This window comes from Hyperolius riggenbachi, chromosome 3, assembly GCF_040937935.1.
Source record: "Hyperolius riggenbachi isolate aHypRig1 chromosome 3, aHypRig1.pri, whole genome shotgun sequence".
Taxonomy (NCBI): domain Eukaryota; kingdom Metazoa; phylum Chordata; class Amphibia; order Anura; family Hyperoliidae; genus Hyperolius; species Hyperolius riggenbachi.
The window spans coordinates 487872025-487894013 of record NC_090648.1 but is presented as its reverse complement, the minus strand read 5'-3'; the positions used below and the strand labels follow the sequence as shown (position 1 = coordinate 487894013).

General features: G+C 47.1%; 1 protein-coding gene across 3 annotated transcripts in view; it reads right to left on the bottom strand.

The window, feature by feature from the left end:
* LOC137561728 (T-cell immunoglobulin and mucin domain-containing protein 4-like) overlaps positions 1 to 21051 on the bottom strand; it is a 31954-nt gene extending 10903 nt beyond the window's left edge. Inside the window, exons 1-2 of one of the 3 annotated variants that reach the window (XM_068273067.1) lie at positions 20911 to 21051; positions 14502 to 14846 (exon numbers count right to left, since the gene is read on the bottom strand). In XM_068273067.1, coding sequence (XP_068129168.1) covers positions 14502 to 14846; positions 20911 to 21007 — 442 coding nt within the window. In that variant the 5' untranslated portion in view covers positions 21008 to 21051. Of the gene's footprint in view, positions 1 to 14501; positions 14847 to 15680; positions 15952 to 20910 lie in introns of those variants that run through there. The other 2 variants (XM_068273069.1, XM_068273068.1) reach the window with 2 other exon arrangements.
* Between the last annotated feature and the right edge of the window lie 938 nt (positions 21052 to 21989).

Sequence of the window (21989 nt, the reverse complement as noted above, 5' to 3'; positions counted from 1 at the left end):
AGAAATGGAGAGCATCTCATCTATTATTCATACACAGGGGAAAATTTGCTTTTAATATTAAATATAAAACCACCCCTACCTACTATAATCCCTGGGGCCCTAAATGCAAATTAAAAGACGCAGACTTACACCATTGCATGTGGGAATGTCCCATTATTCAGATCTTCTGGGGTAAAGTACTCAAATATGCAAACAAAATTTGTAAGAAAAGAATTGTAAAAAATAGGCTCTTGTTCTTGTTTAACTATCACAGTACTGCTTCGGTTGATCCCGTTTGTGCTCCATCACATTTGTATCACATAATTTTAATAGCTGCACGTCGGGCTATCCTATGTAAATGCATTGATCCCAACCCCCCCCCCAAGTATAGAAATGCTCAAACAAGAACTCTCATATATCTTTCAAATGGAACGCTTAAACACTCTCCAGGCCAAGGAGCAGCGCACAAAAACCTTCTTTAAAACCTGGAAGAACTTTGTAACCCGACACTTCACACTGCAACAAATTCAAGCCTTAATGAGAGACTTTATGTGGACTTCCTGGTATTGCCTTGAAGACTTAGGAGATAATTTGGGACCTCTCAAAGTTACCTCTAGACATTAACTCCTGGAACTATCTATTTCTACTTCTAGAAAATTCATTGTACACAGTGACTCGTAGGGTGGAAGGGGTGGGGAGGGAGGGAAGTTCTGGGTTTGGGGTGGGTTTACTGCTGTTTTGGGGAAGGGTTTTAAAGGGGAAAATTCGTGGTCTTACTCACTGTACTTTTTGCCTTGCAATTTCTATTTTGCTGATGATGTTAATAGATATGATGTGAGAATACCACATAATAAAAATTTGTTCAAAAAAAAAAAGATCTCTCATGTGTGATATTTCCTACAAGTTTTCCTTTATTGCCAAAATTATTTCCCACACTCTGAACATTTCCACAAAGATTTAAATTAAATTAAAAATGCAACCACGAAAAGTCCTTTAATGATCTTAATTAACAATAAATATATATACCTTTCCTTAATCCCATGACGGTATCCCTGGAAATGATCCAGTGCCATATCCTCTCAATACCCGACGAATGATGGAGAACACCACACACATAGATCCCTGCACCAATGAACAGTGTTGCACACGTCAATCCCATTCCCAGTCCTGGACTTGCTATGGTAAGTATAGAAAGCCCCAGAGCAATAACATCCTGAATCCTGCTGCAGAATGTCATTCTGCTGACTATAAAAAACATGTTTTCTTTGAAGTATTCAAAATCGATTTTTGCCAAAAATTACAAGGTCTTTTTAAAGAGACTCTGTAACACCAAAAAACTCCCCTGGGGGGTACTCGCCTCGGGTGGGGGAAGCCTCCGGATCCTAATGAGGCTTCCCACGCCGTCCTCTTTCCCACGGGGGTCTCTTTGCAGCCCTCCGAACAGCCGGCGACAGAGCCGACTGTCAGTTCAATATTTACCTTTGCAGGCTCCAGCGGGGGCGCTGTGGCGACTTTCGGCACGGAAATAGACGGAAATACCCGATCTCCGTCGGGTCCGCTCTACTGCGCAGGCACCGGAAACTTGCGCCTGCGCAGTAGAGCAGAACCGACGGCGATCGGGTATTTCCGCCTACTTCGGCGCCGACAGCCATCAGAGCGCCTGCGCAGGAGCCAGGAAGGTAAATATTGCGTCACCTCTGTACGGAGGGCTACAGCGAGACCCCCGAGGGACGCAGGACGGCGTGGGAAGCCTCATTAGGATCCTGAGGCTTCCCCCACCCGAGGTGAGTACCCCCCAGGGGCCGTTTTGTCGTTACAGTTCCTCTTTAAAACTGATTTCAATGCAAAACATTTCCCACCCTCACCACATAAATTGGGCCTCTCACCAGTGTGGGATCTCTCATGTCTGGCAAGCAGTGATTTATGCCCAACACATTTCCCACTCTCAAAACATGAATGGTACTTAGTTCCAGTGGGAAAGCTGCCGGATGTAACAAGTTGTGATTTCTGTGCAAAACATTTCCTACACTCTGCACATGAATTTAGTTTCTCACCAGTGTGAGTTCTCTCATGTTTGACAAGGTTTCCTTTAAGGCGAAATTATTTCCCACACTCTGAACATGTTCTCAAAGACTTAAATTGAATAAAACAAATGCAACCGCGAAAAACTGATATCTGTGCAAAACATTTCCCATCCTCACCACCTGAATAGGGCCTCTCACCAGTGTGAGACCTCTCATGTCTGGCAAGCAGTGATTTATGCCCAACGCATTTCCCACACTCAAAACAGGAATGGTACTTAGTTCCAGTGGGAAAGCTGCCATGTGACAATTTGTGATTTCAGTGCAAAACATTTCCCACACTCTGCACATGAATTGGTTTCTCACTAGTGTGAGTTCTCTCATGTTTGACAAGGTTTTCTTTATTGCCCAAACATGTCCCACACTCTGAATACTTCCTCAAAGACTTAAAGAGACTCTGTAACAACATTTTGAGCCTTATTTCTTCTATCCTATAAGTTCCTACTACTGTTCTAATGTGGTCTGTCTTACTGCAGCCTTTCCTAGTTGCACTGTCTCTGTAATTAATCTTATCTTCTTTCCTCTGTCGGCTCTGTCGGGCTTAGGCTGGAATGTGTGGAATGTGCAGCACTGCTTGTCATTGGCAGAAGCTATACACACACTCTCCAAGCTCTGCATGAGTCACACAGTAAGCTGTTCTCAGAGTGGTTGGAAGCCATGTTTTTTGTTTGTAAACACTGCATAAAAATGGCAATTACAAGCCAGGGTTGCAGCAGGGAGTGGCAGAAACAGCACAGAGGGGCCCAGGATAACATAAGGAATAGAATGGTATGCTTTTTATTGTAAGAATTTTAGAGTACAGATTCTCTTTAAATGGAATCAAAAATGCAACCACAAAAAACTCTTTTAATGATTTTAATTAATCATAAACCATAATATAATGTTTACAAAAATGTTTGAGGCGTACTCACCTTTGTTAAACATTGTAAGCACTTGGGGTGGGAGGGGTGGTTTGAGGGAAATAAGTAGGTTTATTTATTGGGCTAGGGGCCTTCACATAAAGGCTGCAAGTTACCAGGGCCGGATTTAGGCCATGGCACCACAGGAGCAAGGGCACCAAAGAAGCAGGCTAAACCATATTCTGTGGGCCAGTCAGGTAAAAAGGTGCAAATGCAAGTGGCACAGAGCAGCCAGTGATGTGAGATGGGATGAGAAGGGTGGCTTAAGGTTTTGCTGCACAAGTTAATCTTTATTTCTATGTATTGTATAGTATAATAATACAATACAATACAATAATACAATAACATTTCTATAGCGCTTTTCTCCCATAGGACTCGAAGCGCTTAGGCTCTCTCAGATTCAGTAATTGGTAGTAGGATGAAGTAGTCACACAACAAAAGTTATATTTCTGCAAATGCCAAACTGAACAGGTGGGTTTTCAGTGTGGATTTAAACACGTCCAGGGATGGAGCTGTCCTGATCTGTTGAGGAAAGGAGTTCCAAAACGTAGGAGCAGCATGACAGGCTCTGGGACCAAAAGTTTCCAAGTGGACTCTGGGAATGACTAGATTATTAGAACCTGTGGATCTGAGAATGCGGGGATTGCTACACAGCTGTAACATTTCTTTCATGTATCCAGGGCCTAGATTATTCAGGGATTTAAATGTCAGTAGGCCGATCTTGAATAGGACCCTCCATTCTATAGGTAGCCAGTGAAGGGAGTGCAGGACTGGCGTTATGTGGCACGCTGATGATTGTCCGTTAAACAAGGTGTGTATGAGATCTGCAGATCTCCTAGACTATGAATGCATTTTGCAGGAACGGATCTTTTGCAGGAACAGATCTTTTGCAGATACTGATCTGTTGCATGTGTACAGCATCTGTGTGTGCAGCATCTTGCAAAGATTTCTATCTGATGGGGAGTTCAGCTCCATAGAATAGACTGTGTAGGTATGGCTCTCATACTACATGGAAGGGGGGAAAATTGGTCTAATGCTGGGAATAACCGGTACGTTTCTGTACCGAGTATCGAGCCGCTGATGGCTCAGCTGATAATTTCCGACGTGTCTGATACTCCGCCAGATCTTTTCCCCGCTCGATACCGTGGGCGGGACAATAGGGAAAAATGAGGAAAAGATAAGAAGTGCCCGCGGAGACAATCGGGAATCGATCCGGGCGGCCGCGGAGACGCGCCGCAATCTATTGTGCGGCTCGATACACGGTACAGAAACGTACTGTCTATCCCCAGCATAAGATCTTTCATTAATCTTTCAAGTGTTTACACACCATTAATGGTTGCAATACTTTAGCCATTAACCCCTCCTGGTCCCCAATTGCAGCCATTAACTTTGCTGGGTAGATTTAGAAAAAAAATCAGCTTAAAGGAAACATCCAAGAAGTAAAAAAACAAACAAACAAAATCCACTTACCTAGGGTTTCCTCCAGCCCGTGGCAGCGTCCTGTGTCCTCGCCGCAGCTCCGGAGGCTCCCGGTCTCCTCCGCTGGCAAAGCCGACCTCGCCAGGTCAGGTTACGGTATAAAGACTTACTTGTATGGAGCTCTGCGTTCCTTGCAGTGGTTTGTGCTGTGACATCTTCAGGAAGTGTATGTCGGGGTCCTAATTCTTTTAAGAAAGAAGGAAACATTAAATGTTCTGCTGAACACTAGAGTTGGGCCGAACGGTTCGCCTGCGAACGGTTCCATGCGAACTTCAATGGTTCGCGTTCGCGTCCCGCAGGCGAACCTTTGCGGAAGTTCGGTTCGCCCCATAATGCACATGGAGGGTCAACTTTGACCCTCTACATCAGTCAGCAGGCCTAGTGTAGCCAATTAGGCTACACTAGCCCCTGGAGCCCCACCCCCCTTATATAAGGCAGGCAGCGGTGGCCATTACGGTCACTCGTGTGCTGCCTGCGTTAGTGAGAGTAGGGCGAGCTGCTGCAGACTGTCTCTCAGGGAAAGATTAGTTAGGCTTAACTTGTTCCTGTCTGGCTGCATACCTGTTCTGTGAACCCACCAGTGCATACCTGTGCTGTGAACCCACCACTGCATACCTGTGCTGTGAACCCACCACTGCATACCTGTTCAGTGATCCTGCCACTGCATTCCTGTTCTGTTCAGTGGACCCGCCACTGTATACCTGTTCATTGAACCCACCACTGCATACCTGTGCTGTGAACCCACCACTGCATACCTGTGCTGTGAACCCACCACTGCATACCTGTTCAGTGAACCTGCCACTGCATACCTGTTCTGTTCAGTGGACCCGCCACTGTATACCTGTTCATTGAACCCACCACTGCATACCTGTGCTGTGAACCCACCACTGCATACCTGTTCTGTGAACCCACCACTGCATACCTGTGCTGTGAACCCACCACTGCATACCTGTGCTGTGAACCCACCACTGCATACCTGTTCAGTGAACCTGCCACTGCATACCTGTTCTGTTCAGTGGACCCGCCACTGTATACCTGTTCATTGAACCCACCACTGCATACCTGTGCTGTGAACCCACCACTGCATACCTGTTCTGTGAACCCACCACTGCATACCTGTGCTGTGAACCCACCACTGCATACCTGTTCAGTGAACCTGCCACTGCATACCTGTTCTGTTCAGTGGACCCGCCACTGTATACCTGTTCATTGAACCCACCACTGCATACCTGTGATGTGAACCCACCACTGCATACCTGTTCTGTGAACCCACCACTGCATACCTGTTCAGTGAACCCGCCCCTGCATACCTGTTCTGTTCAGTGGACCCGCCACTGTATACCTGTTCAGTGAACCCGCCACTGCATACCTGTTGTGTTCAGTGAACCTGCCACTGCATACCTGTTCTGTGAACCCGCCACTGTATACCTGTTCTGTTTAGTGAACCCGCCACTGTATACCTGTTCTGTTTAGTGAACCCGCCACTGCATACCTGTTCTGTTCAGTGGACCCGCCACTTTATACCTGTTCAGTGAACCCGCCACTGCATACCTGTTGTGTTCAGTGAACCTGCCACTGCATACCTGTTCTGTGAACCCGCCACTGTATACCTGTTCTGTTTAGTGAACCCGCCACTGCATACCTGTTGTGTTCAGTGAACCTGCCACTGCATACCTGTTCTGTGAACCCGCCACTGTATACCTGTTCTGTTTAGTGAACCCGCCACTGCATACCTGTTCTGTTCAGTGGACCCACCACTGTATACCTGTTCATTGAACCCACCACTGCATACCTGTGCTGTGAACCCACCACTGCATACCTGTTCTGTGAACCCACCACTGCATACCTGTTCTGTGAACCCGCCACTGCATACCTGTTCTGTTCAGTGGACCCGCCACTGTATACCTGTTCAGTGAACCCGCCACTGCATACCTGTTGTGTTCAGTGAACCTGCCACTGCATACCTGTTCTGTGAACCCGCCACTGTATACCTGTTCTGTTTAGTGAACCCGCCACTGTATACCTGTTCTGTTTAGTGAACCCGCCACTGCATACCTGTTCTGTTCAGTGGACCCGCCACTGTATACCTGTTCAGTGAACCCGCCACTGCATACCTGTTGTGTTCAGTGAACCTGCCACTGCATACCTGTTCTGTGAACCCGCCACTGTATACCTGTTCTGTTTAGTGAACCCGCCACTGCATACCTGTTCTGTTCAGTGGACCCGCCACTGTATACCTGTTCAGTGAACCCGCCACTGCATACCTGTTGTGTTCAGTGAACCTGCCACTGCATACCTGTTCTGTGAACCCGCCACTGTATACCTGTTCTGTTTAGTGAACCCGGCACTGTATACCTGTTCAGTGAACCCGCCACTGCATACCTGTTGTGTTCAGTGAACCTGCCACTGCATACCTGTTGTGTTCAGTGAACCTGCCACTGCATACCTGTTCTGTGAACCCACCACTGTATACCTGTTCTGTTCAGTGAACCCACCGCATCAGTGCGCATACCTGTGCAGTTAAGTGAACCCACCTACCTACGTGAGTGCACGCAGTGTGATATACCACTCCGTGCATACCCGATATGGACAAAACAGGTAGAGGAAGAGGTAGTGCCAGAGACAGAGGAAGGCCACCCGGCAGGTCTGCGCGAGGTCGTGTAAATGTAATTTCGTGTGGACCTGGCCCACAGTACAGTGCTCGGAAGAAGGCACGTCCCATCACCTCCCAAGATTGTCAGGACGTGGTTGAGTATTTAGCGACACAGAACACCTCATCTTGCTCAGCCACCAGCGCTACTACTAGCACCACTTCCGCTGCATTTGACACTTCGCAAGAATTATTTAGTGGTGAAATCACTGATGCACAGCCATTGTTGTTACAGCCAGATGAATTTTCACCAGCTCATATGTCTGAGTTACGCGCCAACACTATGGATGTAACGTGTCAGGAGGATGAAGGACCTACTGATGGTGCAAGTTTGGATTTGTCTGAGGCAAGCAAAGCTGGGCAGGATGACTACGATGATGACGGTAATAGGGATCCTCTGTATGTTCCCAATAGAGGAGATGAAGAGGGGGACAGTTCAGAGGGGGAGTCAGAGAGTAGTAGGAGGAGAGAAGTTGCTGAAAGAAGCTGGGGCAGCTCTTCGTCAGAAACAGCTGGTGGCAGAGTCCGGCACCATGTATCGCCACCTATGTACAGCCAGCCAACTTGCCCTTCAGCATCAGCTGCTGAGGTCCCCATAGTGCCCACATCCCAGGGTGGCTCAGCGGTGTGGAAATTTTTTAATGTGTGTGCCTCAGATCGGACCAAAGCCATCTGTTCGCTCTGCCAACAAAAATTGAGCCGTGGAAAGGCCAACACTCACGTAGGGACAAGTGCCTTACGAAGGCACCTGGAGAAAAGGCACAAACAGCAATGGGATGGCCACCTGAGCAAAAGCAGCAGCAGCACACAAAAGCAAAGCCACCCTCCTTCTCCTCTTCCTCCTCCATCAGGTGCATTATCTGCTTCTGACGCTTTCTCCCTTCCACCTTCACAGGTACCCTCCTCCACTCCGCCTCTGCCCTTGAGCGGTTCCTGCTCCTCTGCCCACAGCAGCATTCAGGTGTCTGTGAAGGAAATGTTTGAGCGGAAGAAGCCAATTTCGGCCAGTCACCCCCTTGCCCGGCGTCTGACAGCTGGCGTGGCGGAACTGTTAGCTCGGCAGCTGTTACCATACCGGCTGGTGGACTCTGAGGCCTTCCGTAAATTTGTGGCCATCGGAACACCGCAGTGGAAGATGCCAGGCCGCACTTATTTTTCGAGAAAGGCCATACCCCAACTGCACCGTGAAGTTGAGAGGCAAGTGGTGTCATCTCTTGCGAAGAGCGTTGGGTCAAGGGTACACCTGACCACGGATGCCTGGTCTGCCAAGCACGGGCAGGGCCGCTACATTACCTACACAGCCCATTGGGTGAACCTGGTGGTGAACGATGGCAAGCAGGGCGCAGCGGACCAAATTGTGACACCTCCACGGCTTGCAGGCAGGCCTCCTGCCACCTCCTCTCCTCCTGCTACATGCTCTTCGCTGTCCTCCTCCTCCTTGGCTGAGTGGCAGTTCTCCTCCCCAGCTACACAGCCCCAGCTCCGCAGGGCCTATGCTGCATGCCAGGCACGACGCTGTCACGCCATCTTCGGCATGTCTTGTCTCAAAGCGGAGAGTCACACTGGAGCAGCTCTCCTGGCTGCTCTTAAGAAACAGGTGGATGAGTGGCTGACCCCGCACCACCTGGAGATAGGCAACGTGGTGTGCGACAACGGCAGCAATCTGCTTGCCGCTTTGCATATGGGGAAGCTGACACACATACCCTGCATGGCACATGTCATGAATCTAGTGGTTCAAAGATTTGTGGCAAAGTACCCTGGCTTAGCGAATGTCCTGAAGCAGGCCAGGAAGTTCTGTGGGCATTTGAGGCGGTCTTACACAGCCATGGCACGCTTTGCGGAAATTCAGCGCAAAAACAACATGCCGGTGAGACGCCTCATTTGCGATAGCCCGACTCGCAGGAACTCGACCCTGCTCATGTTCTCCCGCCTGCTAGAACAGAAGAAAGCCGTGACCCACTACCTCTACAACTACAGTAGAATGAAACAGTCTGGGAAGATGGGGATGTTCTGGCCCGACAACTGGACACTGATGAAAAATGCATGCAGGCTCATGCGGCCGTTTGAGGAGGTGACCAACCTGGTGAGCCGCAGTGAGGGCACCATCAGCGACTTAATTCCCTACGCTTACTTCTTGGAGCGTGCTGTGCGTAGAGTGGCGGATGAAGCTGTGAATGAGCGTGACCAGGAACCGTTACGGCAGGAACAGGCATGGGACCAATTTTCATCAGACCCAGCTGTTTCCTCAACACCTGCGGCAGCACAGAGGGGGGAGGAGGAGGAAGAAGAGAAGTCGTGTGCAGAAGACGAGTCAGACTCAGAGGATGATGAGCAAGGTGTTTCTTTGGGGGAGGAGGAGGAGGAGGAGGAGGGGGCAGCGGCAGGAGAACAACCGCAGCAGGCGTCGCAGGGATCTTGTGCTGCTCAACCTTCCCGTGGTATTGTTCGCGGCTGGGGGGAGGAGGTTGACTTACCTGACGTCACTGAGGAAGAGCAAGAGGAGATGGAGGGTACTGGATCCGACTTTGTGCAGATGTCGTCTTTTATGCTGTCCTGCCTGTTGAGGGACCCTCGTATAAAAAACCTCAAGGGGAATGAGCTGTACTGGGTGGCCACACTACTAGACCCTCGGTACAGGCACAAAGTGGCGGACCTGTTACCAACTCAGCGGAAGGTGGAAAGGATGCAGCACATGCAGAACCAGCTGTCAACTATGCTTTACAATGCGTTTAAGGGTGATGTGACAGCACAACGCCAGCAAGGTACCACTGCCACTAATCCTCCTCCCGTGTCCACGCAGTCAAAGACAGGACGCTCCAGCGATCTCATGGTGATGTCGGACATGCGGACGTTCTTTAGTCCAACGCCTCGCCGTAGCCCTTCCGGATCCACCCTCCACCAACGACTGGAACGGCAGGTAGCCGTCTACCTGGCCTTAAGTGTGGATGTAGACACTGCTGTGAACAGCGATGAGGAACCCTTGAACTACTGGGTGCGCAGGCTTGACCTGTGGCCAGAGCTGTCCCAATTTGCCATCCAACTTCTCTCCTGCCCTGCCGCAAGCGTCCTGTCAGAAAGGACCTTCAGCGCAGCTGGAGGCATTGTCACAGAGAAGAGAAGTCGCCTAAGTCACAAAAGTGTTAAGTACCTCACCTTTATCAAAATGAATGAGGCATGGATCCCGGAGGGCTGCTGCCCGCCCCAAGACTAAGTCAGTCCCCGCACACACAGCATCTCTGCCTGCACGCCGTGTGACTGGCCGCCTGGGCTGCCCCAAGAAGACTAAGTCGCTCCCAGTAACACTCCACACAGCATGTCTGCCTGCAGGCCGCTTGACTACCTTCTCCACCACCACCAAAAGGGTCCGGGACTCCAGGCAGATTGCTGAATTTTTTAGGCCGCTGCTAGCAGCGGCCGCTGTAATAATTTTTATGATGCGTGTACATGACTGCCTAATTTTTCTGGCTGCACTGCGGGCAGCTGCAACAACAAAAGAAAAGGCATGTACATGCGCCCATTCCCCTTCGTGATCATTACCTTGCCGTGGTGAAGGGGCTTGCGTATCACAATGAAGCAATGACCGGCGCCTAGATGAGTGTGTCGGGGGGCACACCCACGATAATAAGGTCGTTGCCTCATTGTGGTCAGACCAAATTTGATCAGCTGGACAGTCACTGTTCTGTCATTCAGCTACATCAGCCAGGCGACCATATGGGCTGTAAAGCCACCAAAACCTGCACTCTCGCCATGGTGCGCACCAGTCCAGCACGGCCGTCACTACACAAACAGCTGTTTGCGGTGCGTTACACGGTGAGTTTGGTGTGTCAGTGTGAAGCAGTACCTTAATTACACTACCTGATTGATGTATACACATGCAAGATGTTTGAAAGCACTTTAGGCCTGTCATTTAGCATTCAATGTGATTTCTGCCCTTAAAACGCTGCTTTGCGTCAAATCCAGATTTTTCCCCGGGACTTTTGGCATGTATCCCACTCCGCCATGCCCCCCTCCAGGTGTTAGACCCCTTGAAACATCTTTTCCATCACTTTTGTGGCCAGCATAATTATTTTTTTTTTCAAAGTTCGCATCCCCATTGAAGTCTATTGCGGTTCGCGAACTTTAACGCGAACCGAACCTTCCGCGGAAGTTCGCGAACCTAAAATCGGAGGTTCGTCCCAACTCTACTGAACACGGCACATTAACATTTGGAGGGACAGCGGCTGGGGGTCTGTCATGTTTATCAATTGTCATGATATTGCACGCCATTACCGCTGTGCACCCAATGGACCACGTCAAAAGATTTTCCAGCAATGATACATTTGAATACTCAATGGGGGCATGCTTGTTGCAGCACCAGTTTCCATCCGATTCGATAAAATGATGGATGATTGGGCCACAAAATCGATAGATGTATGACCAGCTTTATCATAATTGATTGCATCAATTAAACCACTTTATCCACCACTACAGTATATCTACGTCCTCTGTGACTTCATCTAAGCCACGAGGACGTAGATATGCGTCTTGTAGCTGATGCAGGCCTTGTAGCTGTGCACCATTGGGCTTGCTTCTGTGCACACCTCTGGCACTGTCTGCAGCAGCACTAATTGGTGAAAAGGAATATATGTTCCCTGAACCAATAAGATTGATTTTAACCAATTAAAAAACTTTTATTTTCTCAATTCATAGTAAAAAATGCAGGGCTGTGGAGTCGGTCCAAAAATCAGACTCCGACTCCTCAGTTCCACTGTCCACCGACTCCGACTCCTCTAATTTGCATATTACAATTTTGTTGATTAAAAGTATGTAACATGAAATTCGTCTCTTAACTGCCAACGCTTAGGAATTTTACAAGACAACTGTAGTGAGAAGGATATGTAGACTACTATATTTATTCTCTTTAGACTAAAACTAGTCCTTGGTAAGAGTACTTGTAAAAGGTACAAACCGGAACAAAGAACATCTATCAGGCCCTAGGCAATGTAAGTGTGGGTACATGTAAGAATGATGTGTGGGTACATGTAAGAATGATGTGCAGGTACTCTGCAGGGGAATGAGGAGATTGTAAACAGACAACACCTCTGTGTTCAATGTGCACAGCATTCTCAGTGGATTCCCTGCTGCTCTGTGGGGAGTGCATATGTAGAGTATAGTACTACTGTGTAACAAAGTAAACCTGAGACAGATGAAATTAAAGTTTTATACATACCTGGGGCTTCCTCCAGCCGCCTTCAGGATAATCAGTCCCTCGTTGTCCTCCACCACCTGGATCTTCTGCTATGAGTCCAGGTACTTGAGCCAGTCGGGCGTAGTGCGCATGCACACACTCCGCCGCCAGGAGCATACTACACCTGTGCAGCACTATTGCGCAGGTGCAGAATGTTCCTGGCTGTGGGAGCAGCATGCGGCCGGACAGCGCTGACTGGCTGAATTACCAGGACTCATGGCAGAATATCCGGGTGGTGGAGGACAGCGAGGGACTGATTAGCCTGAAGGGGGCTGGAGGAAGCCCCATGTATGTATAAAACTTTACTTTTCATCCGTCTCAGTTACCCTTTAATTTGTAGTCACCAAACCAAATTTTAATAACATATCACATTATTTGATTTAATCAGCAAAGGGAGTGCATACATTTGCATAAATCAGCATCAATGCAGAATTATTTCCATCTCATTGACCATCTCTATTAGTGACACAGCTACACATCAGGCTTTATTCTTACAGCATAGATGTTATTTAGTATATATAAGAGATTCCTGTGTACACATCATATATACAGTCACAATCAGATATGTATATCTGACCTTAAAAATACGGGGACTGCTTTATTGAAGCAGCACAAGTAACTAATTTTGATTGGTTTATTTAATTTTTGTGGACTAAACATAGCTATTACTGTATATATACTGTATATATACATTATTTTTAATGACTATTATCCGAGAAATAGAACATTTTATCATATTTTCTATTTTAATTACAGTTACAAATTCATTAGGAGTCGGAGTCGGTGCATTTTTTCCCGACTCCGACTCCAGGCACCCAAAATTGCCCGACTCCACGACTCCGACTCCACAGCCCTGAAAAAATGCACCCTGTATTATTTCAAAATCAAATATCTTCACCATAAATTGTGACAGGAACATAATCTAAGTTTTGTGATAAACAGTAGAAATAGCCAAACAAAACTTGTGTTTTTTATCTACAGTAGCCCTTTTTATTTTTAAACTGAAATTTGTAAAACTGAGAAATAATGTGTTTTTTTCTATTTTTTCCTCTTTTTCTCATTAAAATGCATATAAAACAAGATTGTTCTAGGGAGATAATGCCATACAATGAAAGTCTGGTGTGTCTTTAAAAAAAAATAAATATATATTTCATTTAGGTGTCATAAGTAGGGATAAAGCTATTGCTGATTAAATAGGGAGATAGCTAAAATGTAAAAACTGCTCTGGTCCTTAAGTGGTAAAAAAGGTCTGGATGCGAAGTGGTTAAAATTCCTTGTAGAAGATTCTCTGCTGCTGTACTCTAATATCTATGTAACACAGGCCAGCCCAGGGGGCAGAGCACCTATGTGACAAGAGAAGAGATTTCTTGATCCTGGCTTAAGCTGTACACTCACTATGTATAGATATCACAGAAGACAAGCTTTTGTGATCGCTTTAGGTGAAAGTTTTGTAATAACCTCTGTACAAACACACTGCTGGGCCCTCTGTATAAATATAGTGCTGGGCCCTCCACTACCCTGCTGTATGCAGAGGGGAGAATTATGAGTAGAAAGTATCAGGGACTACAATAGTGGTCAGCTGAGGAATAACACTTGACTTTTCAAATAGAAATAGCCAAAATGGGGGGAGGGGGGGGGGGGGTTGGGTTGTTGAGGGGAAGCCTAAGGATGCCTGTACATGTGCTAGAATAGTGATCACTTCCTGCTCAGCTATAGCTTTCTTATGTATCTGACTCAGCCTTGTGGTGTACTGTGAAGGCCCGTTTCCACTATTACGGTTTGCGCCGTGATTCCGCAGAGTTTCCCCGCACATCAATAGCACGGGGAAACTCCCATAAGGGATAATGGCGCCGCGGCCGAATCGCTTACGAGAGCGATTCGGCCGGAACCCCCCGCAGAATTCACGGCGGAGGCTGCGAATCCCATAGCCGTGCATGGCACGGCTCATGGGATTCGCCTGCGTTCCCACCCACCCGCTCAGTGCCGGCGTGCGTCTGCGAGACGCACGCCGCACTAGTGGAAACGAGCCCTAAGCAAATTCTGACAGTACAGCAGAATTGTGGGTTTGGTCAGTTTGGATAGACACAGCACTTTGCAGAAAACTTTCAATCCATATTGCTTAATCCAAACAGGTAAAGAAAAGGATTCGGCTGAGTTACACTTGAAGAAAATGGAGAGATTCTCACCTTCATGTACTGTCAGTGTGAACTCATGTTTCTGGTCATTAAACCACCCAGGAAGCCCCACTTTGCAGCAGTACGGTCCTTGGTCTTCCATAGTGACATCAGTAATGGTCAGTGACACGTCCCCCTGTGTGATGTCCCCCAGTAGCCGGTATCTGTGTGATTCCCCCCCAATCTCTCTGCTGCCGTCTGTGCTGATGATCTCATAGATGCATATAAAGTGGATGTCACACTGCTCTCTTCGCCAGCACATGGGGGTCTCCCCATACTCCTCTACAGAATATGAACAGGGTAAGGTCACCGCTCCTCCCAGCATGCCTCTCACCTCCAGAGCTGTTGACAAGTGATCTGCGAATACACAATGTCAGTGTTTACAATGCATCTGGCTGACAAGAGCAAACTATGACTGCACGGTCTGACAGTTAGATCTATACATCTACGCTTGTTTATAAATTAACAATAATAATAATAAAGTTCATGAAGGAGGGTGCACTTGGTGCTCAAACCCAACACACACATACCTCCCAACTTTTTGGCATGAAAAAGAGGGACACTTAAGCCACCCCCCTCCCACACCCCCTAGTCACACCCCCTAGTCACCAGTGTTGGACTGGGAGGTGGAAAAATTGAGGAAATCCACCTGCTGACCAACCAGCAGAAACCCTGTGTTATCACTCCCAATTGAAACCTGCAGCAAGTCTTCACTGTGAGCAGCGACACCTGATTACTGCTGCTTGGCCAGCAAGTGGATTTCCTCAGCTTTTCCAGCTCCCTGTCTGACACTGTTAGTCACGCATGCCATAAAGATTTCACATTTTATAATTCAAACCACACTGGTCCTTTCTATCCTGGTTCATAACCACACTGGTCCTTTCTATCCTGGTTAATTTTCCTTCATATTAACACATGCAAATAAGACATACATCAATTTAATTGATGGGAATAAAGTTCAGAGTTAGTTAAGCATTATTTTCAGTACATAAAATACATATATTTACATAGATCTGTGCATTAGTCCTGAAAGAGGAACAAATAAGGGAGAAAGAGGGACAGAGTGCGAACACAGTAATAATAGCGCTAGTTAATTTGGGCGCAACTATTGCTCCAATGTAATTTTGCCACTACAGTCATTATCATGGCGCAGGCAGAGTAATTTGGGCACAGTGTGCTGCTATTCCTTACCGCAGGTATAACTTATCATCCGGTAATTCCTTATTGCTGTAATGAAGACTTTCATAGCGACTAATCAGATTCCGTTTTTAGTAACTCCTTATGCTGTAATGACTTTTTTCAGAGCTGCTATTAGGATTTGGTTTCCAAAGAGGGACTGTCCCTCCAAAAGAGGGACAATTGGGAGCTATGCTTTTTTTTACTGGCATCATGATTGCCCCACTGTCCCTTCCCCCCAGACTTCCTCCTTACTGTGTCAGTGACTGGCTGCCAACAGATACAGGGACCCAGGCGCCAACAAGGTGCAGAGAAACAGGAAGCTTGACAACCGCATCACATGACTTGTTTCTTACCCAACACAGAGACAAAGCTGGAGTGACAATAAAGGTGGCCAATAACAACACAATTTGCCGAATGATCGTTTACGATCGACTATTCATACAAACTATTGGAATTGATCATTTGGGACCACTAATGGACAAACCATCTCTAAACCAATCCAATTAGATTAATGAAATTGATCCGATTTTGGATCAATCTCATCAATCTGATCTGAATGTAAATGATCGTTCAGCAAATTGTATCGTTAGTGGCCACAGACTAACAAGAGGAGGGAGCACATGGCTGCTGGAAGCTGGTGACAGCTGCCGTACCGCTGGCTGACTCCATTGTGCCTCTTTGTATATTATCACATGTAGCCAGCAGAGAGGCGCAGGGTGGATAGGGTGGGAGAGGCCACCTGACCTCACTATCTAGTACTCTGTATTTCAGGGGACGGACTTGCAGGATGTCACATCAGCTGCTGCAGCCTTTTCGGGAGGGTGGGAGGGAGGGTGACTGGGATTAATATTCAGAAAAGTGGGTGGAGCCTACAACAGCCAATCCAAATTCTCCTATTGATTTTTAAGGGGAATATTTAATAGCTGCCATTCTTGCTCTTTTAATTGCACAAGCCTCAGACCTGGTACAGTTGGTCATTGGGTGACTGGGGTTCAAATTCAGAAAAGGGGGTGGAGCCAAAAACAGCCAATCAGATTTGTTTCAATTCAAAGCAAATTATTGATGCCAGAGACTGCAAAGCTCACAAACTTGGTCATTGAGTAATTGAGTTATTGTGTGTTAAGTTTAGAATAAGTGGGCGCAGCCAACACCAGGCAAATACATACCCAGACAATGCTGGGCCATCAGCTAATATATATATATATATATATATATATATATATATACTCATGGAGATCTGCAGGCAACAGTATGTGGTGCTGGTAAAGGCTTTGGGCATGCTAACTAGGGTGCTAAGTACTTAGCACGCACCAGTGAAATTTAGATTGCGTGCAAAATCCCACTCGCAAACTTAGAAGGTCGCATTGGGTGCGACCTTAACGTTGCATAGTGCGATGTTAAGGTTGCACCCAATGCGACCTTATAGGCGCATCGGGTGCACCGTTTTCGTCGCACCGCGATGCAATGTTTCGCGTGCACAGCGATGTGCGCGGGAAAAGTTTTGCGCACGGGACTTTGTGCGCGAGCGATAGTTAGCGCGACCAAACTGACTTTAGGTGTATAGAGGGGCTTTTCACAACAGTTAGCACCGCTTTGTGAATAAAGCTCATAGTCTTAGACATAGTTAAGGAGAGATAGTGTTATGCAGTTATAAAAATGGAGCTGAATCAGAGCTGCAATAGGTTTGTTAAGGTACCCATACATATAGCAATGTATGGGCAGAACGACCATGAGGCAGATCTCTCTCTGATTGAATCTGATCAGAGAGAAATCTATCGTCTGCCCATACACCGCAGGTCTGATTTCCAAATCTGTTTCAGTATGAAATACCTTGGGAATTGGCCTCATGACTCTGCCTCTGCTGCCTGTCCTCTGTCCCTCACAATACTAATGTGTCCCCCACCCCCCCAACTCTAGCGTCTATGCATTCAAATCTCACCTGTTCCTGCTACTGTGACCAGTGGTGTAGCAATAGGGGATGCAGAGGTTGCATCCGCTCTAGGGCCCTTGGGCCATGGGACCCCACGGGGGGCTCAACCACAGTATTAGCTCTCTTTTGGTCCTGTGTTGGTAATAATCATTTCTATAGATACTTTGATTAGTGGTAATCATTAACAAGATGTTCCCCATCCCCTTCTTGCACCTCTGACACTGTAGTTGCCATTGGCAGGTTTTGGTGCGCCGTATCAATTGTTTTGTATAGAATGCTTGGGGGGCCCAATGCAAACCTTGCACTGGAGCCCATAAAGCCTTAGCTACGCCACTGGCCATGACTGTCCAGCTGCTCCCAGTCTTGTCCTCTGTTTCCCCTGAGCACCACTGTCACACCCAGACACCGCATGTATAGCATATGACACGTGTGTGACCAGAGCCGGGGCAAGGTCCTCCAGCACCCAAGGCTGAGACACCAAAGTGCGCCCCTCCATCCCTCCCACCCCAGCTGTCACACACTGATTGCTATTAGACTAAGAGGTGCCACAGGGCCCACAACCTCCCCAACACCTTAATATCTAGTTATATGGCTTGCAGTCACTGCCATGTATCCCCTTTTCTTATTTCTTTCTGCTTCATACACAATTAGGAATGACAGCTGAATGAATTCTGCGCCCCTCCTACACTGCGCCCTGAGGCTGGAGCCTCTCCAGCCTATGCCTCGGCCCGGCCCTGTGTGTGACATCACACACGTGTGCCTATCAACGCTCGAGAGAAGCAGTAAACGAGACCGGGAAGCAGCTGGGCAGGTGAGGTCACAATGCATGCACACTGAGGGGCACATTAACATTTGGAGGGGCAGTTGCTGCGTTCATTGGTCCTGGTGATATCGTACACCGTTACAGCCATGCACCCGATGGACCACATCAGAAGATTTTCCAGCATTGATACATTTGAATAGTTGATTAGGCATGCTTGTTGCGGCACCAGTTTCCATCTGATCCAACAAAATTATCAAATCTGATGGTCAATTGGAGCACAACATCAATAGATGTATGGCCAGCTTCATCATACTTGATTGCATAAATGTAAAATCCCATGTGGAAGACTCTTAGCTACTGTACTCTACTATGTAACACAGGTCAGCCCAGGTGGCAGAGCACCTACATAGCTCCCAACTGTCCCTCGTTTGGAGGGACAGTCCCTCTTTGGGAGCCCTGTCCCTTTGTCCCTCTTACCTCCTGATTTGTCCCTCTTTCAGGACTTTGTCCCTATTTCTATGTAAATATGTATATTTATCTTCTAAAAAATGTATTTGATTGACTCCAAACTTTATTCCCATTACTAATTTTAAAATGTTAATATGAAGGAAAATGAACCAGGACAGAAAAGACCAGTGTGGTTTGAATTATAAAACAACATCTTTTTCTTATGAAATCTGGTATGCAGGGGCGTAACAATAGACCCTGCAAGGGATGCCTCCGCAGGGGGGCCCAGATGCCACAGGGGGCCCGTGGGGGGAAAGGTTTGAGAGACTGACAGCTTAAGTCATGGAGAAAAAAAACGTATTCTGCTCTCACAGCATTGTTATATTGACTGCATGTGTCCACCACACAGATAAGGAGTCACACACACTTTGGAATTTTTACACTGTCCCTGCTCCCTAGGATTCGTAAAAAAACATCTGTCTCACACTGCAGCAAAGTTCTAAAGACTTGATGTACAACTCTAAAACAAAAACATCACATTTTGAAAAAAGTTCTAGACGTTCCCTTTTCAGCAGAAGGGATCCTAGATTCTTATCACACAAGCTAATGACTTTATGACCTCTGAATACTTTTACAACTCAGTGTGGAGATTGATGTCTTTTGTTGCTGCTTCATTGAGAGCTTGTTGTCTCACTCAGAGTCCAAGTTCTGTTGTAATAACAGTAACAATCAGTGACATTCTGAATGCTTTGCCAAAGTTACATTGTTACTATATCTTACGTTCAGCATGTCATTGTTGTTCCTTCATATAGCATGTGCTCTCATGTAGTAAAATAATACAGCTGTGTGTGTATGTATGTACTGGGAACAGAGCTGCAACCAGGGACTTGTTGTCAGCTGCAAGGGGCTGGGGGAAGCCCCGGGTAAGTAGATCTGGGGGTAGCATAGATTGCCTGACGTTTCCTTTAAGTCTAAGTGTTTTTATCTGTATGGGGAAATCACATTGGTCCTCAGTTTTCCTGTGCAGAAAGTGAGGCTGGTGGGGGCCCTATCCAAAGTTTCGCGGGAGGGGGGGACATCCAAAGTTTTGCAGGGGGCCCAGTGATGTCTAGTTACGCCCCTGATGGTATGTGTTACTAGGGGTGTGACGGGGGTGTGATCAGGGGTGTGTCAGGGGCATGGCTTAAGCTTCCCTCTTTCTTATCTCCAAAAGTTGGGAGGTATGCACCTATGTGACAGGAGAGGAGATTTTTTGACCCTGGCGTGCACTCAGTATGTATAGATATCACAGAAGGCAAGCTTTTGTGATTGCTTTAGGTGACCGTTTTGTAACAACCTCTGTACAAACACTGCTGGGCCCTCCACTACCCTGCTGTATGGAGAGGGAAGGGGAGAATTATGAGTAGAAGGTATCAGGGACTACAACAGTGGTCAGCTGAGGAATAACCTGGTCAGTGGACTTTTGAAGCAGAAAAAGCAGAAATGGGGGCATTGGGCATATGGACACCTATAGATGTGCTATAATAGATTATCACCCAAAGTGATCACTTCCTGCTCTGGATTTACTATAAGGCACTGTAGGCACGTGCCTACAGGCGCCTGATGATGGAAAGGCAGCTCACTCCCCTCCCCATGTGCCTCCCTCCTTTCCTTTGCAGAGTCCTGATGATGGTGAGAAGTTACCTCTGGCTACCTAATACTAAAGGACACCTGTAGCTACCTAAGTAAGTGAGAAGTGACAGCTGGGCCAGCCGACACACTTGCAGTGTTGTTTGGTGGGGGTTTGTAGGGTCATTGAGGGTGAAGTCTAGGGTGCCAGGACATCTGTGCCTATGATGTAAATCCGGGCCTGCTGCTCCTAGCTTATTGATGGAGAGCAGAGAAGAACGTGTTTCTCATGTTTCTGACTTAGCCTTTTGGTGAAAGTAAATTCGATTTGTTTATCACGTAAAATACTGCAGGCTTTTCTGACAGTGCAGCAGAGTTGTGGGTTTGGTCAGTTTGGAAAAATAGTGCCACTTTGTAGAACTTCCATATTACTGAATCCAAACAGGAAAAGCAAAGTAATTGGCTGAGTTACACTAACATGGAGAGATTCTCACCTTCATATACTTTCAGTGTCATTATGTGTTTCTGGTCATTAAACAATTCCCTCTTCACTCTATCCACTCTGCAGCAATACGTTCCTTGGTCTTCCATCGTTAAATCAGTGATTGTCAGTGACACGTCCCCGTCTTCGATGTCCCCCGATAGCTGGTATCTGGCAGATCTCCTCCTGGTTACTCTGCTGCCAACTATGCTGATGATAACATTGCTGCATTTAAATGTGTCACACTCTCTTCCCCAGCACATGGGGGTCTTCCCATACTTCTCTACAGGATATGCACAGGGTAAGATCACCGCACCTCCCAGCATGCCTCTCACCTCCAGAGCTGATGACAAGAGACCTGCAAATACATAAAGCTTGTCAGTGTCTATAATGCATCTGGCTGAGGAGAGCAAACTATGATTGTACTGTCTGATAGTTACATCTATGCATGTTCATGATGGTGGGGGCACTCTAGATGCTCAAACACCACCACCCTTTTTTTTTTTGCCCCACTGTCCCTTCCCCCAGACTTCCTTCGCCTTACTGTATCAGTCACTGGCTGCTGTGGTAGCGTATTTGGCATCAGAATTTGCCTCCTATAGGAGAAGGTTAGTGTTAGGCAGAAGGGATGAGAGTTTAGTGTTAGGTAGAGGGGACAGGGGAGGATAGTGTGTTAGGCAGAGGATGGGTGGAGGGTATGCACAGAATAGGGTAGGTTAGGCACAGGCATAGGTGAAGGGTAGCTTTAGGCACGGTATGGGTGTAGGGTAGTTTTAGGCCCAGGATAGGGTAGGTTAGGCACAGGATGGGTGGAGGGTAGTTTGTTGTATGTGTAGCTGATACTGTGGTGAAACCCCTCCCATGGTGTGATGTCATGTCATGTGAACCAGTAGAAGAGTTTCTGTACCGTGTTAGCCAAACAAATTATGTAGGTAGAAAAAACAAAGTCTTGCTTAAGTAATACCTTTTAATGGCTAACTGATAGAGTTAAATGATGCAAGCTTTCTAGGATCTAGTCCCCTTCTTCAGGCATATTTCCAGATGTTAGCTGAAGAAAAATACTGATGCAGATAAATAGTAAACACTATTTAC